The sequence below is a fragment of the Trematomus bernacchii genome, unplaced genomic scaffold (assembly GCF_902827165.1).
Source record: "Trematomus bernacchii unplaced genomic scaffold, fTreBer1.1, whole genome shotgun sequence".
Lineage (NCBI taxonomy): Eukaryota > Metazoa > Chordata > Actinopteri > Perciformes > Nototheniidae > Trematomus > Trematomus bernacchii.
This window is the reverse complement of record NW_022987720.1, coordinates 15,979,119-16,001,336: the sequence shown is the minus strand read 5'-3', so window position 1 is coordinate 16,001,336 and position 22,218 is coordinate 15,979,119. Positions and strand designations below refer to the sequence as shown.

Here is a 22,218-nt window from a genome sequence, read left to right as displayed (position 1 = left end):
TTGAGTTCAGATCAGGTTTATTGTAAAAACATTACAGCCGATTCAAAGTAACAGCACATTTAGAAACGACTAAACTAACGAATCCAGCTACATCCCCTAGTGCACAAACTGGAAACATAAAAACAGCAGCTGAAGATCCACCAGACGAAGGTCAGGCACTTAGAAGAGAGGGACAGTATGTGTGTACAAATACAAATACATTCAAAGTAAGGAAAACCAGAGAGGGAAGGACACGAGCCCCAGGATGCAGAAACCAGAAACCCTACTTTGGAAGACAGGATGCCTAATTTCACATGAGACAAGGACAACTATAATTGAAAAACCTCTAAAATAACAACACTATTGGTTACATTGTTTTTGATTACACACAAACTAGTGCCGGAGTAACTGCCAGCGTGTAACAGTCTTTCTCTTCTACAGCTCGTCGTCCTATCGTTAGACCTTTTAATCTCTTTCTTTAGTTTTTGTGCAGTAGTCTTCTTCACAAACAAAAACCAACAAACATAACAACTATTCCTAAAAGCTGAGTCAAACCAGGTTTCAAATACAAACCTGACATTTAACAAGGTCAGTGCAAACTGGTGTCAAAGTGACGTGGCCCCATAAAAACTAACAGCGCGACTCTCTCGTATCATTATGTACACGGCCGTAACAAAACATTATCCTATAATGCGTTTACAGGTTCTACTCACACGTAACAGTTTACGGTTTTGGAGAATACACCACAAGTTGTTTCATGTAGTACAGGTTATTGTTAATATAAGGTTTTCCTGTTGTGAAATACGTTTTATGACGTTTGTTAGTGAGAAACAGCACGTACAGACTGCGTGCTGCTAAGAGTTAAACTGTACTGCACTGCAAATATTTAGCTGCTTTAATATTGCAAATATTTCACCTTCGATGTCTGAAATATGTCAGTTTGTGCCTTTTTTTTTTTTTTTTTTTAATGCCAGGATGCAATGTCGATAAAAACAAATGTGTGTGCTCTTCACCACAGGGAATTAGTTCAAGTATATATGTGTGGAGTGTATTTTGAAAACAAATGAACCAGAATAGATTAGCGTTTTGAATATCCTTGAGTTAGTCTAATATACAGTATATCAGTTTTAAAATTGACTGCATTTGTTTTCCCGATGTTTTTCATGGAAAGCAGTTTCTACTGCATCATCCTATATACCCAATAATAGGGTGGAGTCGAGTCCTAACATTGCATATTGTTAATATTGCTATCCAAAGCAAACCGTTACATTCATCTGTATTCCTAGGAGAGTCCACACAGAAAAGAGAAGTGTAAAAGTCTACGAAGCCCGACAGAGAGGCACCGTCTCCTCGGCCGGTCGGTCGGTATGCAGGAGTGCATTAGTGGGTTGAGAGTGGGGGGGGGGCTGGTGGGGGGGGGCTGGTGGTGGTCCAAGCTGGGAAATGGGACTGTTGATACAATTGGCATGTGCAGCACGGCCATTTAAACAACCACTGGGGCCCATTCACTTGATTTGCGTCCATACTGGGGGTAAGGGAGAAAAGAGGGCAAAATAATGAATATCCATACAAAGTTTTATTCTTTAGAGAAAACTGCTACAAGGAAACTACTCTATTTTGATAGTTGCTATGTCATTAATCAAAGACACATTTTGAAAAACAATATCTATTGCCTTAATTGTTTACTGATTATCTTTGGGTTTTGTACGTTGGGCTAAAGAAAAAATGTCACACGTTATTTGTGTCATTATAGACGAAATAAATAATAAAAGGAAATAAAGGCACATTTATAGAACATTTGCGTACTGCAGCCCTGATTTAAGTCAATAAATGTCTACCTGAATTGCAATATATGCCCTAAATTGCAGTGAGAAATGTGGACCTTGCACTTTCACATTCTGCCAGTTTCCTTCAGCATCAAGGTTTTAAATATTAGCTGAAGTTGAAAAGCTGAAGATGGATATTTGCAGATATCTTATTTAGAGTAGTTCCCTTTTGTTGCCACTTGGAGTCGCCAATATTGAAGTTTAACTGCAACAGTAAAGCAGCTGTTGCACACTGTAGTGCACTTACCTGAATGTCAGTAAGCTCTTTGTGGAACCTCTTGGCCAGACCGTTCTGCATAGTCGGGACCTGGTACGTCTGAGAGAGAAAGAAACATTTAGTCTAGCCCACACTGCTACCCAGAATGATCCACAATCAGCGAGTTTAAATCTTCATCATCAGCTGCCAATGGGGTGACACTACGTCGATTAATCAAGTATTGCAGTTAAGTACAAATTCAAGGCACTTTACTTAAGTATTTCCATTCTGTGCAACATTACACCTAAACAACACTCCATCCAAGAGATATATCCGCTGCATATGTTTGACAGCTTTAGTTACTTTTTAGATTACACATGTTCATCCCCTTCCTGTCCTGAGAAGACCATGTATCTTCAGATGTGGTGATTATGAATTTTGCAAGAAAAACTGAAGGCGTTAAAAAAACGTTTTAAAGGTAAACAAACTACGCCATTTTAGAGATATGTGGTTCTCACTGGACAGCGTCATTAAATATATATGATGATCTTAAAGAGTATGATGCCTTGTTGGGGATTATACCTGACAGTATATACATGAGTTCAGATTAACACAACATTTAACATCAACAGGAGTAAAATGCAACATACAGTTGTATTATTACAAAAACATCATATATAATAGTAAACACTCACAGGGAATATTTCCTGCACAAGGACTAGTTTTACTTATATGCCAATTACAGGATAGAATTAGCTATTCTTAACAGAAGATAGAGAAAGATAAGAAGGACATGAGAAGGCAGGCACAGCAGCTGAGCTCCTACCGTTCCCCTGTAGAGGAGGCTGCCCACGGGACACACCACGCAGGCCGTCCCCGCCCCGAACACCTCCAGGACCCTCCCAGAGTCCAGAGCCCCCAGCAGCTCCCGCATGCCCATCGTACGCTCCGTCACCTTGAACTCACCCTGACAGACACACAGAAAGTTATTTATTCATATTTCCTTAAAAACATTTTTGGTGCCGTAAAGATTTGACGTGATTAATGATCCCCAAGTTACACACAGGAGGAGTGAGACTTTCCTAATAAACAATGTACAGACATTCCAAAAATAATCCCTCTCAATGGTCACTTATTTTTCTCTCTGAGCTGATTACCAGCACCCCTCAGAGTTAACATCAACCCCCAGGTTGGCAAACACATATCGACTGTTACCAAGTGACCAAAAAATGCAATAAGGGGACAAATTCTACAGTTTATCCATCTGGAACATTTAGACGTAATCAATCAACATTTGGAGACATTAGCAGCAGCAGCTCAGGGAGACTGCAAAGAGGTCACAACATCTGACTCACTGTTCTATAAACACGTGTTGAAAATGCCTCTTTACAAATCAGACTGTGCCACAATAGTTCTCTGTTTGCATTTTGTGACAATTTGAGGAGTACAGAGAAAAATAATAGGGATGTGAAAATTAAACATCTGTGCTGTTGAGTCCATGTGAGAGCTCAGTCTCCTCTCTGGTGGTCTTACCCAGCTTCTGGACAGGTCCAGCAGCGACTGTCTGGTCACTCCCGGGAGAATGATGCCATCCAGAGGGGGGGTGAACAACTCTTTCTCTGCAGACAAACAGTTTTATCTTTGGTAAATTCACAAGGTGTGATTAACAGGAAACCTCAGGAAAAACATTTCAGAGTCTAGACAGAGGAGAGTCTGACCTCCGTTCTCATTGGTCCAGTAGATGAAGAGGTTCATGGTGCCGACCTCGGTGATCTCCTCCTGCTCTCCGTACAGCCACAGCACCTGCTGGCACCCCCGCTTCACCGCCTCGCTCTGCACCGCGATGGTAGGGCCGTAGTTACTGGAGAGGGAAAATAAACCAACGTGTCAAGAGAGCAGCTGGGAGAGAGGGAGACATGTCCAAATGACAGAGGTGTTTGCTTGGGTGTTAAGACATGCTGTATACCTTTTTATATTTAAAAAATATTAGATATTAAAATATTACAATCTTATTTAATTACAGAGGATATCAGAGTTTGTTCACCTCCTCACCTGTTCCTCAATAGTTTTTGATGTACAAACGAGACATTTAAGTGTTTTAGTTTTTCTGAGTTATGAAACCAAACCTTTACCATAGGTTGGGTTTTTGTACTGAGAAGGAAGCATATTGGGGGGAAATATATCATCCATGTGAACAATAGAGGACTTCATTTAATCCGAAGGTAAAAGAAAAAAAAACTAGCTTCCTTGAACAAATAACAAAGCACCATTTGTCATCTTCTTACTGAGATTGAATAACCACCTAAGAAAACCTGAAGCGTTGCTTTGACTTGATATTCTTGTAACGGCAGAATATATTTTTTTAACACTTTATTTTTGAACGTTTTCATTACAAAGAAAAATCATACAGAATGTCATTGAGCAGTCAAATACATACTGTAGATGCAACAGTGCACATTTAAACCAGACTGCCAAAAAGCAGATCAAATATAACCCCCACCCCTACCTACCCCAGCATGAAAGAAAAAACGGCAGAATTTTAATAAACAATGAACAATGCAACGCACAGTTAAAGAAGTGATGAGTCATGCTTGGCTGTGGAAATGGGTTTCAGAGCAACTAACAGTCACACAGCCCTGACATTTTGTCCCCTTGTAAAGTTATTCTAGTTTACATGTTAGCATGAAAATATAAATAGCTTTCAGTATCCCAGCCGAGTTGGTTCAATATTTACTCCCCTTAAAAATCCAGTGAGTTATTGGCTTCATCTGCAGTTTGTTGCAAATATTGCAGCTAACTGCAAATGTAGGAACCGATTTGGACTTTGTTCATATTTATTATTGTTCAGTGGGTTTTATTTCCATCTTATGGTATCCATTTCATGGGTTTATGCAATTTTATTTGAACTATTATTGTCAAGAATGTTTTATTTCATCTTATTTTAAATCAATTTAACATTCAGTGATGCTAAACATGGCTGATAAAAGCAAAACCACTCAGCAAAGCTATAAGCTATAATGTACATGGTCTCCATTTGACCCTTTTACACAAACACCGATTCAATAAACATGATAACATAATTACAGACAGAGCAATATCTCTTATATATCCGCTATGCAGTCCAGAAACTGCTGAAGCTTAATCCGACTGGATATTTGAATTGAGAGCAGATTTTGTAGGTTTAGCGAGTTGAGTGGCGGTTCAGTGTTATGTAATCACGCTGTAGCTGAGCAGACTGGAGATTAAACAGGCCTGTGATTAAAGGCTGTGTGGGAAGAGTGGAGATTACAGGAGCTGGAGGAACACACCTTTGGAAAACATTCACTGAGCAACATTACAAATATTTCACATCAGGAAAGTGGATGTGAAGTTAAACCTTAAAAACTTTTAAAATTTTTAAAACACCTTAAAAACTTAAGGTGTTTTTTCTATTACGGTACTTAAAAAGACAGCTCAACAGACCTTGCTCAGCAGCGTGATACACTTCATAGCAGGAGAAGATCAGCTTTATTAACATTCATGTTCGCCCTTTTCCATTGATCCACCTGTGGTCCACTGGTTCAACTTGTCATATCACGGATCTATTACAAGACCTTTTGACTTGTCCTAAGCATCTGAGACTGATGCCCTGGTATGAGGATACAAAAGATCTGTCCTAAAGAAGCTCTTTTGTTCCACCATCTCTCTGTCCTTGGTGCAGATTTCACCTAGAAACCGCCTCTGTGGCAACGCTTCATGAGCAAAAACAGTTGTCCAGATCCAGTGCTGAAAAAACACAGCTAAGGTGTAACGACCTTTAGAGACTTGACCCAGTCAGGACAGGGTTATAAAGCACCAGCAGGTCCCTTTTAGGGGGAACATCACCAGTCACTGAGGGGCAGTCTAAATATGACAAGAGGACAAACTCACCCTCCCATCTTATAGGCCCCAACGCCTCCCTGCCAGGCCCTGACAAATGAAGGGTCCGCCAGCAGAGACACAGGGTTGAAAGACCCCGTGGTGAAGTAAGGTCCCACTGGGCCAACGATCACAAAGAGCATAGCTTCACCTGGCCGAGACACACCGAGGGAGGGCTGGAGGAGGGGCGAGGAAGAGGAGAGGAAGGGTAATCAGAAGTTGGTACAACAGCAAGAAGAATATACAAGAATATAATCCAAAACACAATTAACACCAGCTGTTTAATCACTTCATACAAGATGGGACCCTGCACAGGTGTCATGAATACAATTCTCGGCTAAAGCTCACCTCAATTCCAATGAAGGTGGGTCTGATGTAGAGGCTAGCGTCCTGGGAGAAGGGAACCCACTCCTGGTCGACCTCCACCAGCTTCTTGATGCACTCCAGCAGTTCTCCTTTATCAAACAACTACAGAGGAAAAGACACAAGGACATTAACTGTCAAATAATACTATTCTATGTAAATGTTGGGCTGTTGTGCCTTGAAAAACTGGTGAATTCCTCTAAAGCTGTAAAATATATGCCCAGCGAAGGCATCGTTATAAAACATGATGTAAAAGAGGTTTGTTTGTAGTTTTACCTTAAAAGTTAGGCTGTGAAACTTTTGAGAGTGGAACTATAAACATACAGTATTCTGTTTTAGGTTGTCTATTGCAAATATGTATTTATTTCAATATAATTTTACTTTTCTATTTTCCTACTTTAACTAAATGTATCTTTCTCTATAGGTCAGCAAACTCATTTAGTAATATTATGTACAATACTGAAGCTATCTAACATGTTAATTACTTTAGACACAAAACAGTTGAGTATTTTTAAATTAACCTGTTTTTTTTTCTTGCTGATGAATTACATTTTTGTATTGATGGGGTGTCGATTCTTCATTTTATTTTCATAGTGATGACCCTTTTGTTCTCCAGATAAGGATGTATTAATTAAACCACTGTGTAAGCAGACTTCCATACAGTTTACTAAAAGCAACATGGTTAGCTGTTGCTTTAAAAAAAGGTTATGTAGTTTTACACTGCATGTCTGTAATGTATATTAATGCACATAAAACATAATTTTTCTTCAAGAAATACCCAATGTTTTTCTTTCTTGCAGCACGAAGTAAAGACAGTACTCGGACTGTATGGCAGATGTTCTTCATGTTGCCTAGTTTCCATTGTGTCTTGAACTCTGGGTGAAGTTTTAATGCGTTACGACGTGTTGTTCTGGGTAGCAAGCCAAAACTGGGCGTGCTGCCAAGCAGCTACATAACAAAGCAGAGGGTTAAATCCTGCAGGACCTCAGCCTGTAAAGAATCTGAAGTATTTAAGGCACATTCAGTGTACAACATTTAGAAGTTATAACTAAATAAACACTATGCTTTGTTGTGTGCCCCCGATTGCTGGTGTTGTACATTTTGCTTCATCGCGTGGCATTGCTCTACAGCAGAGCCAGGAGCAAAGCAGTAACTTGTTTCAGCAGGTACCCAGAGGCAAAAAATGACATAAAAAAAAATCCACTTTGAATAACAAGAGGAGGGGAAAACCGGTTGGTGAAACAAGTAAAGCTATCAAGTATTTGTTTCCACCCAAACAGAGGCCTACATTAAACGCCTTAGACTAATCCTCCCTGAGGGTTTCTGAGGACGAGGTTGGGTAAGAACTTACAGGAAGGCAGCTTCTCTCAGCGCTGCGGTGCATCCTCTCCATGTTCAGCATGGGTCTGAACAGACGGACGTGGTTGTCAACTCCACGGAAAGCCTTCATGCCTTCAAACAGCTGCAGAGACAGAAACACACAACACGTTTAGTATCAGAAAGTTGATCTCCAACTGATATCAAGAGGGTTTCTCGTTGAAAACAGCAACAATTGAAATGTCTTTGTCTATTTCATTATTGCAACAATTTAAGGTAGCACTCCATTTGATTTTAGGCTAACCACTCAGGTTTCCCTGCAACTAAATGGCTGAAGTTAAAGCTGTATCTATTTTTACATTAAAAGCTACTGAGTTTTTGAATTAAGCTTTAAATGTCTGTTATGACATAATTATCTTGATAACAAAATTAAATGTGATTATATGTTATTTATGTCTGTTAGATTGCTGCAAGACCAACCATGTTTATACAGGTTCCTGCCTCCCTTTGGGTGTTTTTTTTACCGCAGTTAAAAATGTGATGCTGAAAGGTTAAACGCCAATAAATATTCAATGAAACTAAAATATTTTGTTATCTAAAACGTTTTGTGAATCTTGGAAATGATTACATCTTTGTTTATTTACTAATAAATGACGACTTTTTGATTTTCTGGAGAGGTCGGTAGCAATCCTAGTCAGCGACCACTGGAACTTCATTCTACAAATAGCATAATACTAAGATCATTATTCCATCCTTATCTTTATGTGCAGAAATATCAGGTTAAACAAAATTAATAGACATTAGAGAAAAGAGAAAAAATAAGCTGCATATGCAACATTTGATGCTACTATGCAATTTATTTATTTTATTTATTTATTTATTTATTTGACAGGGACAGTGCACATTGATTGACATGTCTGTAAATGCGCCAAAGTTAGCCAACAGGCTATTTTTCCTCTGTAGTCCCTGGACAGATGTTGAAAGTCATCCTAAAAAAAAATTCACTTCAAATGACAGGTAAATACAATCAGTAAAACAACATTCAACATAGATGCTTATATTATGATAAAAGCATATATAAAAACATAAAAACTAAACTAAAATACATATTCCCAAAGCAGACAGATAGCAACAGGTCAAGGCACATGTGTACAAACAGAGCGTTGTAAAGTGCAGATTGTGTCAGTGTTGACAGAGCTGATTTTCCACTAACCATGTTTTTAAAATTAGATTTGAATAAACTGCAGGTGTTTTGTTCTCTAATCGTTACTGGGATTGAGTTCCACTGTTGTGCAGCTTTAAAAGAAAAAGAAGATTGGCTGAATGAACTCTTCCTTAATGGAACAACGCAATCTCCTCTTGTTGCAGCTCTTGTTGACCTAGTTACAGGTGTGCGTATGGTGATAAAATGTCTTAGCGGAGGTGAGGTAAGGCCGTGTATTATTTTGTACATGAGGCAAGCATTTGCATATCTCATTACATTTTCCCAGCTCAACAAGTTATATTTTGTGAGTATTGGGCAATGATGAGAATAAACTGATTTCTTATCTACTATTTTAAGTGTTTGTTTGTATAATGATTCCAGGGGTTTAAGAGTGGTTGGACAATAGGAATGTCAATGCTAAGAATGAAGCTTCTAAGACGTGAACTTTAGTTATAAACCCAACCCAACAATCATGGTTACATGGATACATGGTTGATAACGAAACATCCTTTAATTTTTAAGAGAAAGTAAAGACAATTACAAATAACACATCTGCACAAAATATTTGAGTGTATACTTACTTCTATGGAGTAGTGCAGGGCGGAGCTGGCCGGGTGCAGCGACAGGTTCTGGAAAGGTTTGATCTGAGGAGCCTGCCAGCCGTCCTTCTCCGACCAGTTGATTGTCAACATGTGGTCGGAGAACTGTTTTCCGAACACCAAGGTGGAGGGGTCGGGCTTCTGCTTACATGCTGCATTGCGTTCAATGACAAGATCTGCTGCCTGATGTGGAGACGGAGAAGCAAGCCGGACATGGCGGAGGAAAGCAAGAAGTGGACGGAACAAGAGCAGAGCGGCGACGAGAACAGTGATTGTTTTTAAATCAATAATTGACAGAGCATGCTTAAAAGGACAATTAGTTGAGTGTTATAAAGAGTCAGTTGAGATGCTGACTTATCTTGGCAATTAGACACAATTAATTAAGTTAAACTGTAATCAATTATTACAACAGGCAGACAGTGAGGGAAAGACAAAGAGAAAAAGAAACGTCAAGTTTTAGGCAAGTTAATATAGACTTACTCCAATACCGTAGAGGCCTATTTGAGGTTATGTATCTTTTCTGAGTAAGATTACTTCCTTCTTTTTATGATGAGGATTGTGCTCTGTCGGACATTAACAGGCCAGACAGAGCATCAATCAAACAGTTGGCCTCGACTTGTCGAAAAGAACATTTCTCTCATTACCTTAAAGGAGCTGGCCAACCGCAGTGAGCCAAAGGAGAAGGGGAGGGCCTGGAGAAGACGTCCATGAAGTGCCTGCAAAACAAACACAACAGAAACTCTTTACTATTTATACACAATAGCGGTAATCACAAGCAAAAAGGTTTGAGGTCCAGACACCATGTTGCAATACTTCATAGATCTATCATCTATTCAGGTAACCACAATCCAATCAGCTGAGGCGATACACAAGGTCACCATGTATGACATTGTGTGATTGTGGGGGGGGGGGGAGATTTAGCACCAATGGTTTTGCTTGCAGTTCAAAGTATGTAGCTACATGCCTGCAGGAGACAGCCAGTGCTAAGTGTTGTGCTGTAATTAGAATCAGACACGTATAGGCATCATATACATGCATAGTGATGAATGCAAGGTGAGAAACTAGTTTGGAGGGTATCTGTGGCAAAAGGTCCAAAGAAACCACTAATAATAATGTAAATGATGTTCTTTCTGGTAGTGTAGTTGTGATTTTGGTAATTTAGTATACAAGGGTGATCATTAACAGTAACATTCACAATACGGTGCTGATCATTTGACTTGGCAGTGGTCTAGGGAACCGCCTACTTGATGCTTAAGAAATTCCAAAGAATTACAGCGACTAGGGAGCAAGATCCCGTGTGTGCTCTTTGTTGAATGGATGATGCAAGTTCTGACATTATTGCGATCATAGGTTTATGCATTTATATACATTTCTGCTGTTTACTTTGTGACATGCACGTATACATCAGATTCATCTCGTTGCTTCTCAATTGTGACCCACTAAAGTGAAATGAAAGCAAGTGCTGGTTCGTATTTGTGCATATTAGAGCCAGTAACAAACCAATGTTCATATCCTGCAATCAGATGTAAAACTCAGGTAAACTCAGTAATATGACCATTCAAAGAAAACTCGATGCTGTCGTTGCCTATGAATTACTTATAATACAGTCTCGTGATCCTAAACAACAGAAGGATACATGTTTTTTGGCATACTAGTTATCTAACAATCATCTTATTGACTTGACTGCCAGCATCAACCAAAACCGTGCAAGATATGTAAAATGTTTACAATATCTTGCTTTTGTTGCAGCCGAATTCTATATATTGCACTAAGAAGATTTACAGAAGACCTTAAATTGTGTTTTAGGAGGAGATTCTTTTTTGCTCATCAACAATGCATTTCCAGTTTCCACTCTTTTCTCATGGAGTTTGGTGTGTTGACCTTTCCATACTGCATTGTTTTTCCCCCTCCGTGCTGGCGGGACATCGCACGGTGCAAAGCAGACTATTTAAAGGACTGGTTATCTTTCTCTGTCATTATCAGCTACCTTATTACTGTATTAAATGAATGATTTACCCAGATGTTCATGTAAACAGATTATAAACAGCACACAGACGGTCGATGAACTCACCGTTCGCAGGGCTGCCATCTCCGCTACGTAACGATGTGAAAAGCGCGATTATTTGTTCGTGTGGAAACAACCACTCAAAGTCAACTTGAGTTCCGCTTTGAAATTCGAGACGCTGTTCGGCTGAGTTGGTGCAAGCTGAAACCAGAAACCTCCCAGACATAAAATGTCCCTCGTTATAGTCCTTTAACCGACACACTCAATACACTTTTTGAAGGGTTTATTGTGAGTCGTTAATTTTTTTCGTGCCTGTCCTTTCTGGGTAAATAATTAAACATCACTTGCACTGTTCTGTAAGAAAAAACAATAGTGTAAGAGGGGAAACATAGATATAAAATCAGTTTAATCATACAAAACACTAACTATAATGACTGGTTTTAATCCAGTCTATGGTTTTCATCCATGAAGTCATTGAGGGCGTGACAGAAGCGTAACATCTGATTGGCGGAAAGCAGCAGGCTTATTAGGGAGGTTATTCGAGGTCACACCGGTCGATGCTGATTGGTCGCCCGCTGGGGAGGTGCAGCTCGTAGTGATGGGAATTCCGGCTCTTCTTGGTGAGCCGGATCATTTGGCTCGGCTCACCAAGAAGAGCCGGCCCTTTCGGCTCCCAAACGGCTCTTCAGTTTACCACATATTATACCTTTTATAATTCAATCAAATGTAGCCCTGTTTTGACTAATGATTTATATGTGTACACATATCACTTAAATTATTCAATACATCCTTTGTACTGAAGTATTCAAAAGTAAAAATTACATGTTTAATATCAATTATTTGCTGTGGCCAATTGTTTTCATTGCATTTACAGACCCTTGTATCTCTCTGATACCCAGTGGCGACTGGTCATTAGGGGCAGGTGGGGCACAGCCCCACCTAATGTCAGCAGAAAGTATTACACATAATGATTACAAAAAATGCAAAGAGATGCAAAAAAAGAAATACAAAAATATATAAAATATATTTTAAGGTCATGTTTAATCATCTGATTCGTCTGTACATTGCTGTTTTAGTCTGTGTTCTTCTAATTAGTGTCTACAGTGCCGTTTTGACCCATGTGGGACAAAACCTGACCATGCCCCACCCACTCACTGTCAAAGTGAACGGTGACTGTAAAAACTACACTGCGCATGCTCAGAGTATTTTTCAATGTAATGTGTGTGGCAAAAAAAAAAAGACCAAAGGGGCACAGAGCTGCCATCCCCACCATACGTCATCTCACATCATTCAGAGCTGATTGGCTGTAAGTACGTGTACCGCGAAAAGTGTGCTGTGTGAAGAGGAGACGAGAGAGCTGCAGTGACGCGTCCTAAAACCAGGAAGTAAGCTGCAAAAAAGCAATGAGGTTTCTACATACTGTAGGATTTTAGAAAATAGCTTGAAATAAGATCTGTGGGAAACGTACCTGTTAGATAAATGCACGTTTTGTTCAGCCGGATAATATCCACATGTCTACCCTACTTTTATAATTTTTTTATCATAAATCTATCGATTAGATTTATGATAGACTTTTGAAACTACAAGAAGATAAGGAGGACTTTTACAAAAAAGTTATAGAAATTTTTGTCCAGAAGGATAGGCAAATGGACTTCATCTTCAAGTCAAGGTAAGACCGCAATTTTATTGAAAATGGGATCTTACTAAGAGAGAACAATTCAATATTTAAATGATAAAATTACATTTTTTGGGTATCCTTTTGTTGAACTGTCTGTTTAAAATTAATCGAAGCATCAGACAAAAAAAGCTTTTGAAAATAATATTATATTTTGGTTTAGGTCAAAATATAATATTTGTAAACCTGAAGAGTCAGTGCCAGTGCCTCACCAGCCATGAACCTCACTGCACGTCACTGCAGAAGCTTATATATAGACATCTAAGTTTTTTGTGCCCCACCACTTTTGTACTTATAAAAACGCCACTGCTGATACCACCCAATGAATGCACAGACTTGCTTGTAGAACCACGCTACACAAAGCAGATAGCAACACCCAGCGCCATATAACAGCAGGGCTCTATTTCAGTATTAACTATAGAAAAAAAGACAGCAACAGCTGACATCAAATCTTTGCTGAGCCCAAGGATAATCATAAATAAATAACATAGTGAAAATAAATATATTGCAATGCTCAGTACAGCAGCATCCAACCGTCTCTAATCATAAAAAAACATAATACAAATAAATGTATTGCAATGCTCAAAACAGCAGCATCCAACAGTCTCTAATCCTTGGATATTACATGCCACTGCATGCATGCACGGAGCAGCTGTAGCGCGGAGATCATCATATCATTCTGTCTTGTATTACTTAACAAAATATAACAAAAACAAAAAAACGGCTCGTTCGCGGGCGTGAGCCGGCTCCCGTCGTTCACTTAAAAGAGCCGGCTCTTTGAGCCGGCTCGTTCGCGACCGACACATCACTAGCAGCTCGTCCTGACTCCTGTTTCACAGCACAGTTGTCCGGGAGACCAAGGGCCTTTCTCATTTCTCTAATTCCCCTCCTCGACTCCTATCCGAGTTGCAGTGGAATAGTCCAAAAATCAGCTCCTACTAACTCTATCCCTATCGTGTATCCCTTGACCTCTGTGTGAAACGTCACAGGGTTAAGGGATAGTGGATAGGAGAATTCAAAAGGATTTAGGAGAAGAGACTGCGGTGCTTTGAGAAAGTGTTTATGATGCGCTAGCGGACGTCATAAATGTGAGTCTGCTGCTGTGTGGAAACTATGGAAACTACAGTTTTCTATACAGCGAGCGGACACCAACATGGATGTATGAACGACGGACTACTGTAAACTCATCAAGAGACTCTGCACCGTGCATTGCAGCGGGAGCAAACGCTTGCCTCGGGGAGGGAGAAAGAAAGCCACAGCGGAGAATAAACAGAAGGGTAACCATGGTAACCAAGTCTTCTTCACTGCTTTTGTGGCAGACTACAGCGCCACTTACAGGCCTGGCATATGTACTACAGCGTCTCTAGCGCTTTCGAACGGCAATGGCCGTGGCTGTCTCCTGGTGGAGTTGGCCCAATAGCCGTAGCGCCACCGTCCTGACGTCAGGACAGTGTTCAAATCTGGATCAGTTTTTAGCAGCCCCTTTTTTAGAGATTTGGGTATGGAGGAAAATAGAGGGTTGTGTTTTCTGACACTTGGTGAGTTCCCTGGAACACCGGGGACACATATTCATGTGTAAAAGACGTACAAAAGTGCATTTTGCATGATAGGTCCCCTTTAAGAACGTGGACAACAGATAAACATATTATTCATGACAAAGTTGGAATTGAAATAAAAAAGGAAAGTGAAACTTATGCTCGTCACCCTCTCCCTCCGGTCCACATTTATACAAATGATCCCAATACGTATTATTGTATGAACTATGAAAAGATCTTAAAATCAATACAAATGTATTTATTATAAACGTTAGTCCTTAACATCTATCACTGTGTATATCACCATTCAAACATCTTTTAAAAGTTGAACAAACCCCACACAGCTCAGTAAAGACTGTGAAATGTTGACTTTATTTGATAATTTCAGTAAAAACTAACGTTCATATTAATCTTTTTGATTATAATACTGATGAACGTTCAAAACAAAGCACTTTACCACATAGGCCTACGTTTTAAAAAGCTTAATAAGCACCGTAACTTTCATGATATAATTTCTCGGTCATAATCGGTTGTTTCCGTGAACGGCCGAATGTTGTGTGAGGGCAAATGCTGCGGCTGCAAGGCATTGTGGGGCAGCATTTTCTCCTCTCCTTTCATAAAGGGAGGTCCAGTGGTTCCTAAGCTAAAGGAGGTTATAAAGTAAGTTTGAAACCTCCTTTCCTATCATCTAGAGCAGCGGTTCTCAAACTGTGGTCCGCGGACCACTGGTGATACGTGAGGGTACTGCAGGTGGTCCGTGGAAAAAAGCTAAATAAAATCCACTTTTTATTATCAAGGATTTTCGGGGACCACATCATATGTGACTTGCTCTATCGAAATCAGTCACATTGACCCGAAGACACATTTTGAGTTGTATACACTGTTGGAAAGAGGAGATTTCTAGCTTTCTAATGATATCAGGATTGTTTTTGTACTGCAAATACTCGCAGAGTGCGAGTGAGAGGTGCCTGTCATCTTCCCTTTACAAGCTTCAAAAATGTATTTATCGTGTGATTTTGGAAATAAAAGTTTCATAGTCTGAAAGCCAAGAGTTTGTTTATTTCAAATCAAACAAAACACCCGAACCCCGGAAAACAATTTTTTTACGCAAATCCACGTTTATTTTGAAATGAGCCGTTGCGACTTCCGACTGATTATTTCCTTATTGTACACGTTGATATTAATTTATTTTATATTCAGTGTTCTCTGATTGTATGCTACAGGTTATTAAGTTCCTTTGATATTGTAAACTTTGTGTTATGCGTCTCTTTCCTGCAATATCGGATGTTGAAAGAGCTGAAGCTGCAGTTCATGTTCGCTGATGCAGCTGTTGTGTTCTATGATTGTATGCTACATATTTGAATATATGGTCAAGGACAAAAAGAAAGAAAGAAGTTGTCCGCCGTCCTCTTTGAGAAACATACACAACGCAGACAGACACGTGCGACAAAAGTATCAGATAGGCTTCAATTTACTTTTGATTGTCTATAATTAACTATAAAAAAATATCGCAGTTTTAACACTACATTTATATATGTACTTATTGTTACGGTTTGCATATGAGGTGGTCCGCGAAAATCCTTGATAATAAATAGTGGTCCACATAAACAAAAAGTTTGAGAACCCCTGATCTAGAGAATTCGAGCGGCACTTATCATGGCTGCCACTGAGGTACTTCCGGGTCATTTCACTCCGTTAGGAAGGTTCCTAAGCTAAATGGACTATTCGACTGCAACCTGAAATCCATTTCTGGGTCACTACCGGAGGACCGAGGATTCGAGGAGGGGAAATGAGAGAAATAAGAAAGGCCCCAAGACATTAAGCAGACTGATGCAGTCAAGCATATTGGTCATCTAATAAATTACATTTCACTTTTTATTTGATTGAATGAAAATACAAACACAATCATTTGAAAAGGTTGAAAGCATTGGTTATATTAATGTTTTAACAGTATAATTCAGATATTTTAATTGTATTTTACAATGTAAATAGTTTTGGCACTTCAATAATAACAAATGTATTCATTTTAATTTGTAATATTTTCTCTGGGCAACCTGCAGTCTACAAAGAGGTTTGATTGAAAAGGTTTACATTTTGATTTGTTAGTCTATAGTATGTCAAGCTGAATTACCCAACCTTCTTTTTCTATTTTGACGTTTAAAAAATAACTTGGCTAAAGCAACACAAGAGACATAAAATATTTGAACAATTATGTAAAATCTGCATTAAACAATTACATCTGTTAACCATCTTTACCACAGCCACAAGGAAGCAGTCAGGAAGGGATCTGACTCTTGAAGCCGTAGTCGAGCTCAGCCCCCCCGCTGAGCAACAGGTCGATCCCGGTGCAGAACGTAGCATCTGCAGCCAGATACAAGGCAGCCAGTCCGCACTCAGCCTCCGTCCCCATACGACCCATCAGCTGAACGACAACACAACGTGTCAGTGATTATTCTTGTTCTCATTCCAGCAGTTTGAGGTTGCATCATTCCACTTTCTTGCTGTGTTTTATGCTCCTGCAGCTGTTCATACAGTTGATGCGTCTTGCTTATTATTATTTTGGTACCACTTTACAATAAGACTACCCTTATAAAGGATTCATAAAGGGTTTATAATTAGGTTATGAATTAGTGTAAACACTTTATTAATCATTAAGAACCATTTATAAACCAGTTCTAACATAGTTTTCATACATCAACACAGGCTCACTATTTGGCAAGATGACTAAGCCTTATATTGGCTACTTAGCGAGAATCAACTCAGTGAACAACAGATACCAAGGATGCTGGCTGATGAAGAAGACGAAGTAAGCTAAGTAGCCAATATAAGGCTTAGCAGTACCGCTAAATGTGGGCTCACTATTTGGCAAGCAACCGGTCACAGTTGCCCTGTTTATCTCATGTCTTATAAAAGCTTATTAATGATTAAGTGTTCACAACCTAATTAATACATTAATTACAAACTATTCGTAAACCCTTTATAAGGATAGTCTTATTGTAAAGTAGTACCGTTTACTTTAAAAGCAGCCTTGTGTATTTGCTCAGTACTACATATATATTGCTTTCAAGAATTTACAAGTTCCTGATATTTTTCTCTGTGTAAGTGCAGATTCACAGAGTGAACTCAGGCAACCCTCAACTGGGAAAACTGCAAACTTACAAAAGATAATAGACAATAACAATTATTCCTCCTCCACCTCTATTACCACTGTAATAAATAACTTGAGAATGGGAAAGTGCCAAGTATCGAGACATACAGATGTCATAGTATAGATATAATATGTATATAGCAGTATTGTTTACCATAAACCGTTCACAATGCAGATTGTCATAAAAAAGTCATAATCTTCAGCCAGGTATTTAATATCTCTCTGTGTCAACTTCCCTTTTATTATTCCCCTTGTTAGCGTCAAATTCCTCCAGTGACTCGGATGAAAAAAAGTTATAATTTGCATTACCAAAAGAACAACCTGTTTCGGAAACTCTTCCTGTTTAGATGCAGGATTCAGGGAGTTCACATTTACAACCCAATAAGGCGACCACAGTGTGTGGCAGTTTGCATCATTAACACAACAATGTCTGAGAAACTGTCGGCTACCTCATAATGATTGAAACCCTCAGTAAGTCTTCTTAGCTGCTGCATACGCTCAGCAGAAACCAAACGTTTCTCTGCAGCTGAAAAGCACTGAGGGGGGGGCTTTTCTTTAATATTATTGTGATGCATTTTTTTAACTCACAACTTATCTGTTAAAAGCTGCTGAAAGGCAAAACGTTTTGGACCTGATTATAAGATTTCAATGTCACAGATTTTCTTTGCTTTTCAGAATTAAAGTTTTTCTCTGTTTTCAAAAGTGTTATGCCATTTCATAACCTCTGACTTCATTAAGATCACTTCCACCTCTTTTAAAGATGTGTGAGAACTTGCCTGACAATTTTCTCCCATTTTAATGGTCGCTGCAGCATCTGGTGTGTGTCCTGCTAATTCTTCCCACAGAGGTGTCAGCACACTACCTGGGGAGATGCTGCAATAAACGGTAGACAGTATTATTAGACAACAGAGGGTGCTGTTAGCTCTGCAGTACTTTATAAAATGTAGTTACTCCAGAACAGGACATGCTTTATGTTAACATATAAGAGGATGTTTTTTATATATATATATATAAACTCCTGTTTTATTTAACAAAATCAGTGAGTTTAAGTATTGTAATTTATCATCTTCACAATATTTTAAAGAAATAATGTAGTTTACTTAATTCCAAATTTGAGGTTCTTTGACTTTGTCTGAGTGTTTTCATTCTATGCTATTTCATAGAGAAGTTTTGTACCTTTATTTGACTGCATTTATCTGAAATTGTTTATCTTCAGATTACAAGCTTAACATTGTAAAATCAAGTGACTTGTTGGGGCTTATTTCTCCAAAGATAGGAGAAAATTCTAAATAATTATTTCTTCCATAACTCACAACCAATCAGATTTATCTGGTGACACTTTGGATGGGCCTGGGGAACAGCTGGACTAAACTAATGTATACGTGTAAATAAAGCAATTCAATTTAGCTCAGAAAAAGGCTGATTACACACTGATACATCAATATTAACAATCTAATAATGTCCCATATAATAATATATCAGTCACACATTACATTTGGATGATAATGCTTTTGAAATTTTACTAAGTAGGATTTTAATTGCACAACTTTCACTAATGATGTTGTATTTTGACATAAAAACGTAAAAAAACCTTATCCAGATTCACATAAAAATGTTGAGATGAATACTATTTACAACACTATGAGACCGTTTAAAAACAGGAGGTCATGGAATCACACTGTTTTGTCCCAAAATAATGAATCTGAGTAACATTGCAGTTTGTCTCACCAGTTCACTCTCACATTGTAGCGACTCTCATCCACAGCCATCGCCTTTGTCATGGAGATTATCGCCCCCTTGTGGAAAACAGATCACATTTCACAATATTTTTCTTCAGCTGGGATTTGTAATTTATTTATTTAAATAATGAAACCTGTTGCCTTAAGGATGAACTCACCTTGGTGGCAACATATGGTGCAGCATTTTTCTGACCGATGGTTGCCACTAGACTGGAGATATTTATGATGTTTCCCCGACGCTGTCGTAGGTACGGCAGCACATACTGAAGAGAGAGTGAGAGTTCCAAACACTTCAAAACATCTTTTATGTATAGTTTGTCAGTGGAAGCAAAGAAGGGTCCTAAGATTTATCATTTTATAAGGACTTCACCTCAGGAGCAACATCTTTCAGGTCCATAAATGCAACACACCTTTAGAAAATAATTGCATTTAATTTTGCAGTACTTGCACCTTGGCTACGACTGTACAGCATTACACATCTACAGTAAGGTGGTCCTCATCGACCTTGAAGTTTAGCCTCAGTTGCAGCACCGTGGCTGCTGGTGTGGCAGCCCAGGTCGATGAGGGAGGGGTAAATGTTGTCAGATTGAGGAAAAAATTCACCAGGGGAGTTTTCTTGACTAATAGAATGAATTCTGGGGGTTGGAGCTTAGACTTTTCGACTTTCAATTTTAAGGACCACCCTACGTGAGGCTAAACTTCAAGGTTGATGAGGAAGGGGTAAATGTTGTTGGAATTTGAATAAAATTCACCTGGAGAGTTTTCTTGACTATCATAACGAATTCCGGTGGTTGGAGCTTAAAATAAATGAATTCGAAAATGTACATGGCACTAAGGACCACCCTAATCTACAGTACTACTAAAGTTGTTTGCTTATTACCCTTGTATTATCTGTAGCTGCCATTGTAACATTTTCCAGAGGAATTAATAAAGTATTCCTTTCTTTCTTACTCTCTTTCGCGTTTTTCTGTCACCGTTTTGACATTATAATAATAATAATCCTTACAGCCATTCTTTGCTTCCATAGAGGTCCACATTTATGGAGGAAAGTTATAACCAATGATTTTGAGAAGTTCTAGAAACATTACTTTTGAAGCCAAGAAGTAGCTGATGAGGTTCAGATTCAACAGATCCCTGAACTCTTCTGCTGTGGTGTCATCAGTGGGTTTGTGAGGGGGGTCTGAAGAGGTGAAAAGTAAGGAGATCAACTAAATACTTTCCATGTAAAGCATCTTCATCATGACATTTGCTGGAGGGAAGAAGGAAATGTGAGACTTACGCCACCCTGCATTGTTGACCAGGCAGTCAACATGTCCATAATGCTCCACTGTGACTGCAATCAATCTCTGTAGTGAAAAGAAAAGTCACTTTGAGGGTTTATTTGAACTATCAACCAGTCTCTCATAAAACACAGAAACACCCTTAGTAGGGCAAACCAAACCCTAAACACAGAACTGGGTAAACGAGTCATATGAGTTTTACAAACGTAAGATGGATTGTAAGCTATTTTTAAACTGTGAGACTGAAAAATACAAACTTTGACATCTTGGTAAGAATACATAAATATGCCGGTGGACACACAACACCCACATACAGGTCTTGTGATCATGACTGTCAATTCAAAAAGGGAATTGTACATCTGAGTGCAGTATAACCAGAACAATAACACTAAAGTTACACATTACCTTGATGTCGTCCTCTTTGGAGACGTCACATGTGACAAATTTGCATGAGCCTGGCCCTGCTTTGTTTAACTCTGCCTCTAGAGCCTCACCTACTGCACCTGGTGATAATAGTTAAACATTACATGTCATTTGTTAGATGCTTTTATCCAAAGCGACTTACATACATTCAATACTGTGGACAAACCCCACAGGAGCAATTTGGGGTGAAGTGTCTTGCCCAGGGACACAACGACATGCTGACTGCAGTGGGACTCGAACTTGCTATCTCCTGATTCGAAGTCCTGCACACTATCCACTGAGCCACACTCTCCCTAAACAACTCAGTAGAACTCCTGTACTTTAGTTATAACCAGTGGTGGAAAGTGGAGCTCTTATAAACCACTATATTTAACTGCAGCAGTGCCTTACAAATTATCAACCTGTAGGAAGACTATAAAGTAACTAAAATGTGCTACACATTGACAAATGACAACCTTCAATATTACATTTGTATTATTCATAATCACACACTGAAAGGAGGAGTTTCATAACAATACAAATGTTAACTTTGTTATGCTTGTGTTGTTGTAGGAACATTTTGAAAGAAGGACATTTTCACTTTTGCACTTTTACTTTTACTAAGATTAAATATTTGATTCTTCCACCACAGATGGTGCCGATTTGAAGGAACACATTATCATTCAAATAATCCTTGCCCAAGAGAAAATAAAGCAACATTATAATAGAATTAAGAAAAAAGGTTGACGAAAAATTAAAATGACTCACCTCCTCTAGCACAAAACACCACCTTGGCTCCATTCTCCACTAAAAAACAAGTGCAAATGTTTCAGTGCGCAACCTCTGATCAGTTACAAGTCAACATTATAAACAATAATTACCAAAGACTTTGACAATCCCGCTGCCAATCCCTTTGGACCCTCCAGTCACAATAACAACTTTGTCGCGGTATCGGAGGGACATTTCGGCTGTGATGATGAGGAGAAACGCCTCAGAGCTGCGCTGCTGCTAACTCTGAACGAGACACTGACAGGTGTTCGTTGTTTTTCTTTG

The 22,218-nt window shown here is 39.0% G+C and overlaps 2 protein-coding genes across 5 annotated transcripts in view; both read right to left on the bottom strand.

The window, feature by feature from the left end:
- bcat2 (branched chain amino-acid transaminase 2, mitochondrial) lies at positions 1-11,793 on the bottom strand. The gene is made up of 11 exons (XM_034143749.1): positions 11,453-11,793; positions 10,026-10,097; positions 9,364-9,564; positions 7,613-7,723; positions 6,247-6,366; positions 5,911-6,074; positions 3,720-3,862; positions 3,535-3,620; positions 2,828-2,968; positions 2,053-2,121; positions 1-1,504 (listed from the first exon to the last, which is right to left on the bottom strand). The coding sequence occupies exons 1-11, from the start codon at positions 11,468-11,470 to the stop codon at positions 1,463-1,465; spliced, it is 1,167 nt and encodes a 388-aa protein (XP_033999640.1). The 5' UTR covers positions 11,471-11,793; the 3' UTR covers positions 1-1,462.
- Positions 11,794-16,342: 4,549 nt separating this feature from the next.
- Positions 16,343-22,218, bottom strand: part of hsd17b14 (hydroxysteroid (17-beta) dehydrogenase 14) — a 44,226-nt gene continuing 38,350 nt past the window's right edge. For 2 of the 4 annotated variants that reach the window (XM_034143747.1, XM_034143746.1), the window contains exons 12-19: positions 21,934-21,972; positions 21,169-21,266; positions 20,763-20,829; positions 20,572-20,663; positions 19,642-19,746; positions 19,473-19,540; positions 18,521-18,617; positions 16,346-17,018 (exon numbers count right to left, since the gene is read on the bottom strand). In XM_034143747.1, the coding sequence (XP_033999638.1) occupies positions 16,872-17,018; positions 18,521-18,617; positions 19,473-19,540; positions 19,642-19,746; positions 20,572-20,663; positions 20,763-20,829; positions 21,169-21,266; positions 21,934-21,972 (713 nt within the window). In that variant the 3' untranslated portion in view covers positions 16,346-16,871. Of the gene's footprint in view, positions 17,019-18,520; positions 18,618-19,472; positions 19,541-19,641; positions 19,747-20,571; positions 20,664-20,762; positions 20,830-21,168; positions 21,267-21,933; positions 21,973-22,218 lie in introns of all 4 variants that reach the window. The other 2 variants (XM_034143743.1, XM_034143745.1) reach the window with 2 other exon arrangements.

Excerpts from the sequence above, each read along its gene's own strand:
- bcat2 (XM_034143749.1), bottom strand. Across the intron at positions 9,565-10,025 it reads GGTTGGCCAGCTCCTTTAAG|GCAGCAGATCTTGTCATTGA; the intron begins GTAATGAGAGAA and ends TCTCCACATCAG. Across the intron at positions 6,075-6,246 it reads CCACCTTCATTGGAATTGAG|CCCTCCCTCGGTGTGTCTCG; the intron begins GTGAGCTTTAGC and ends CCCCTCCTCCAG.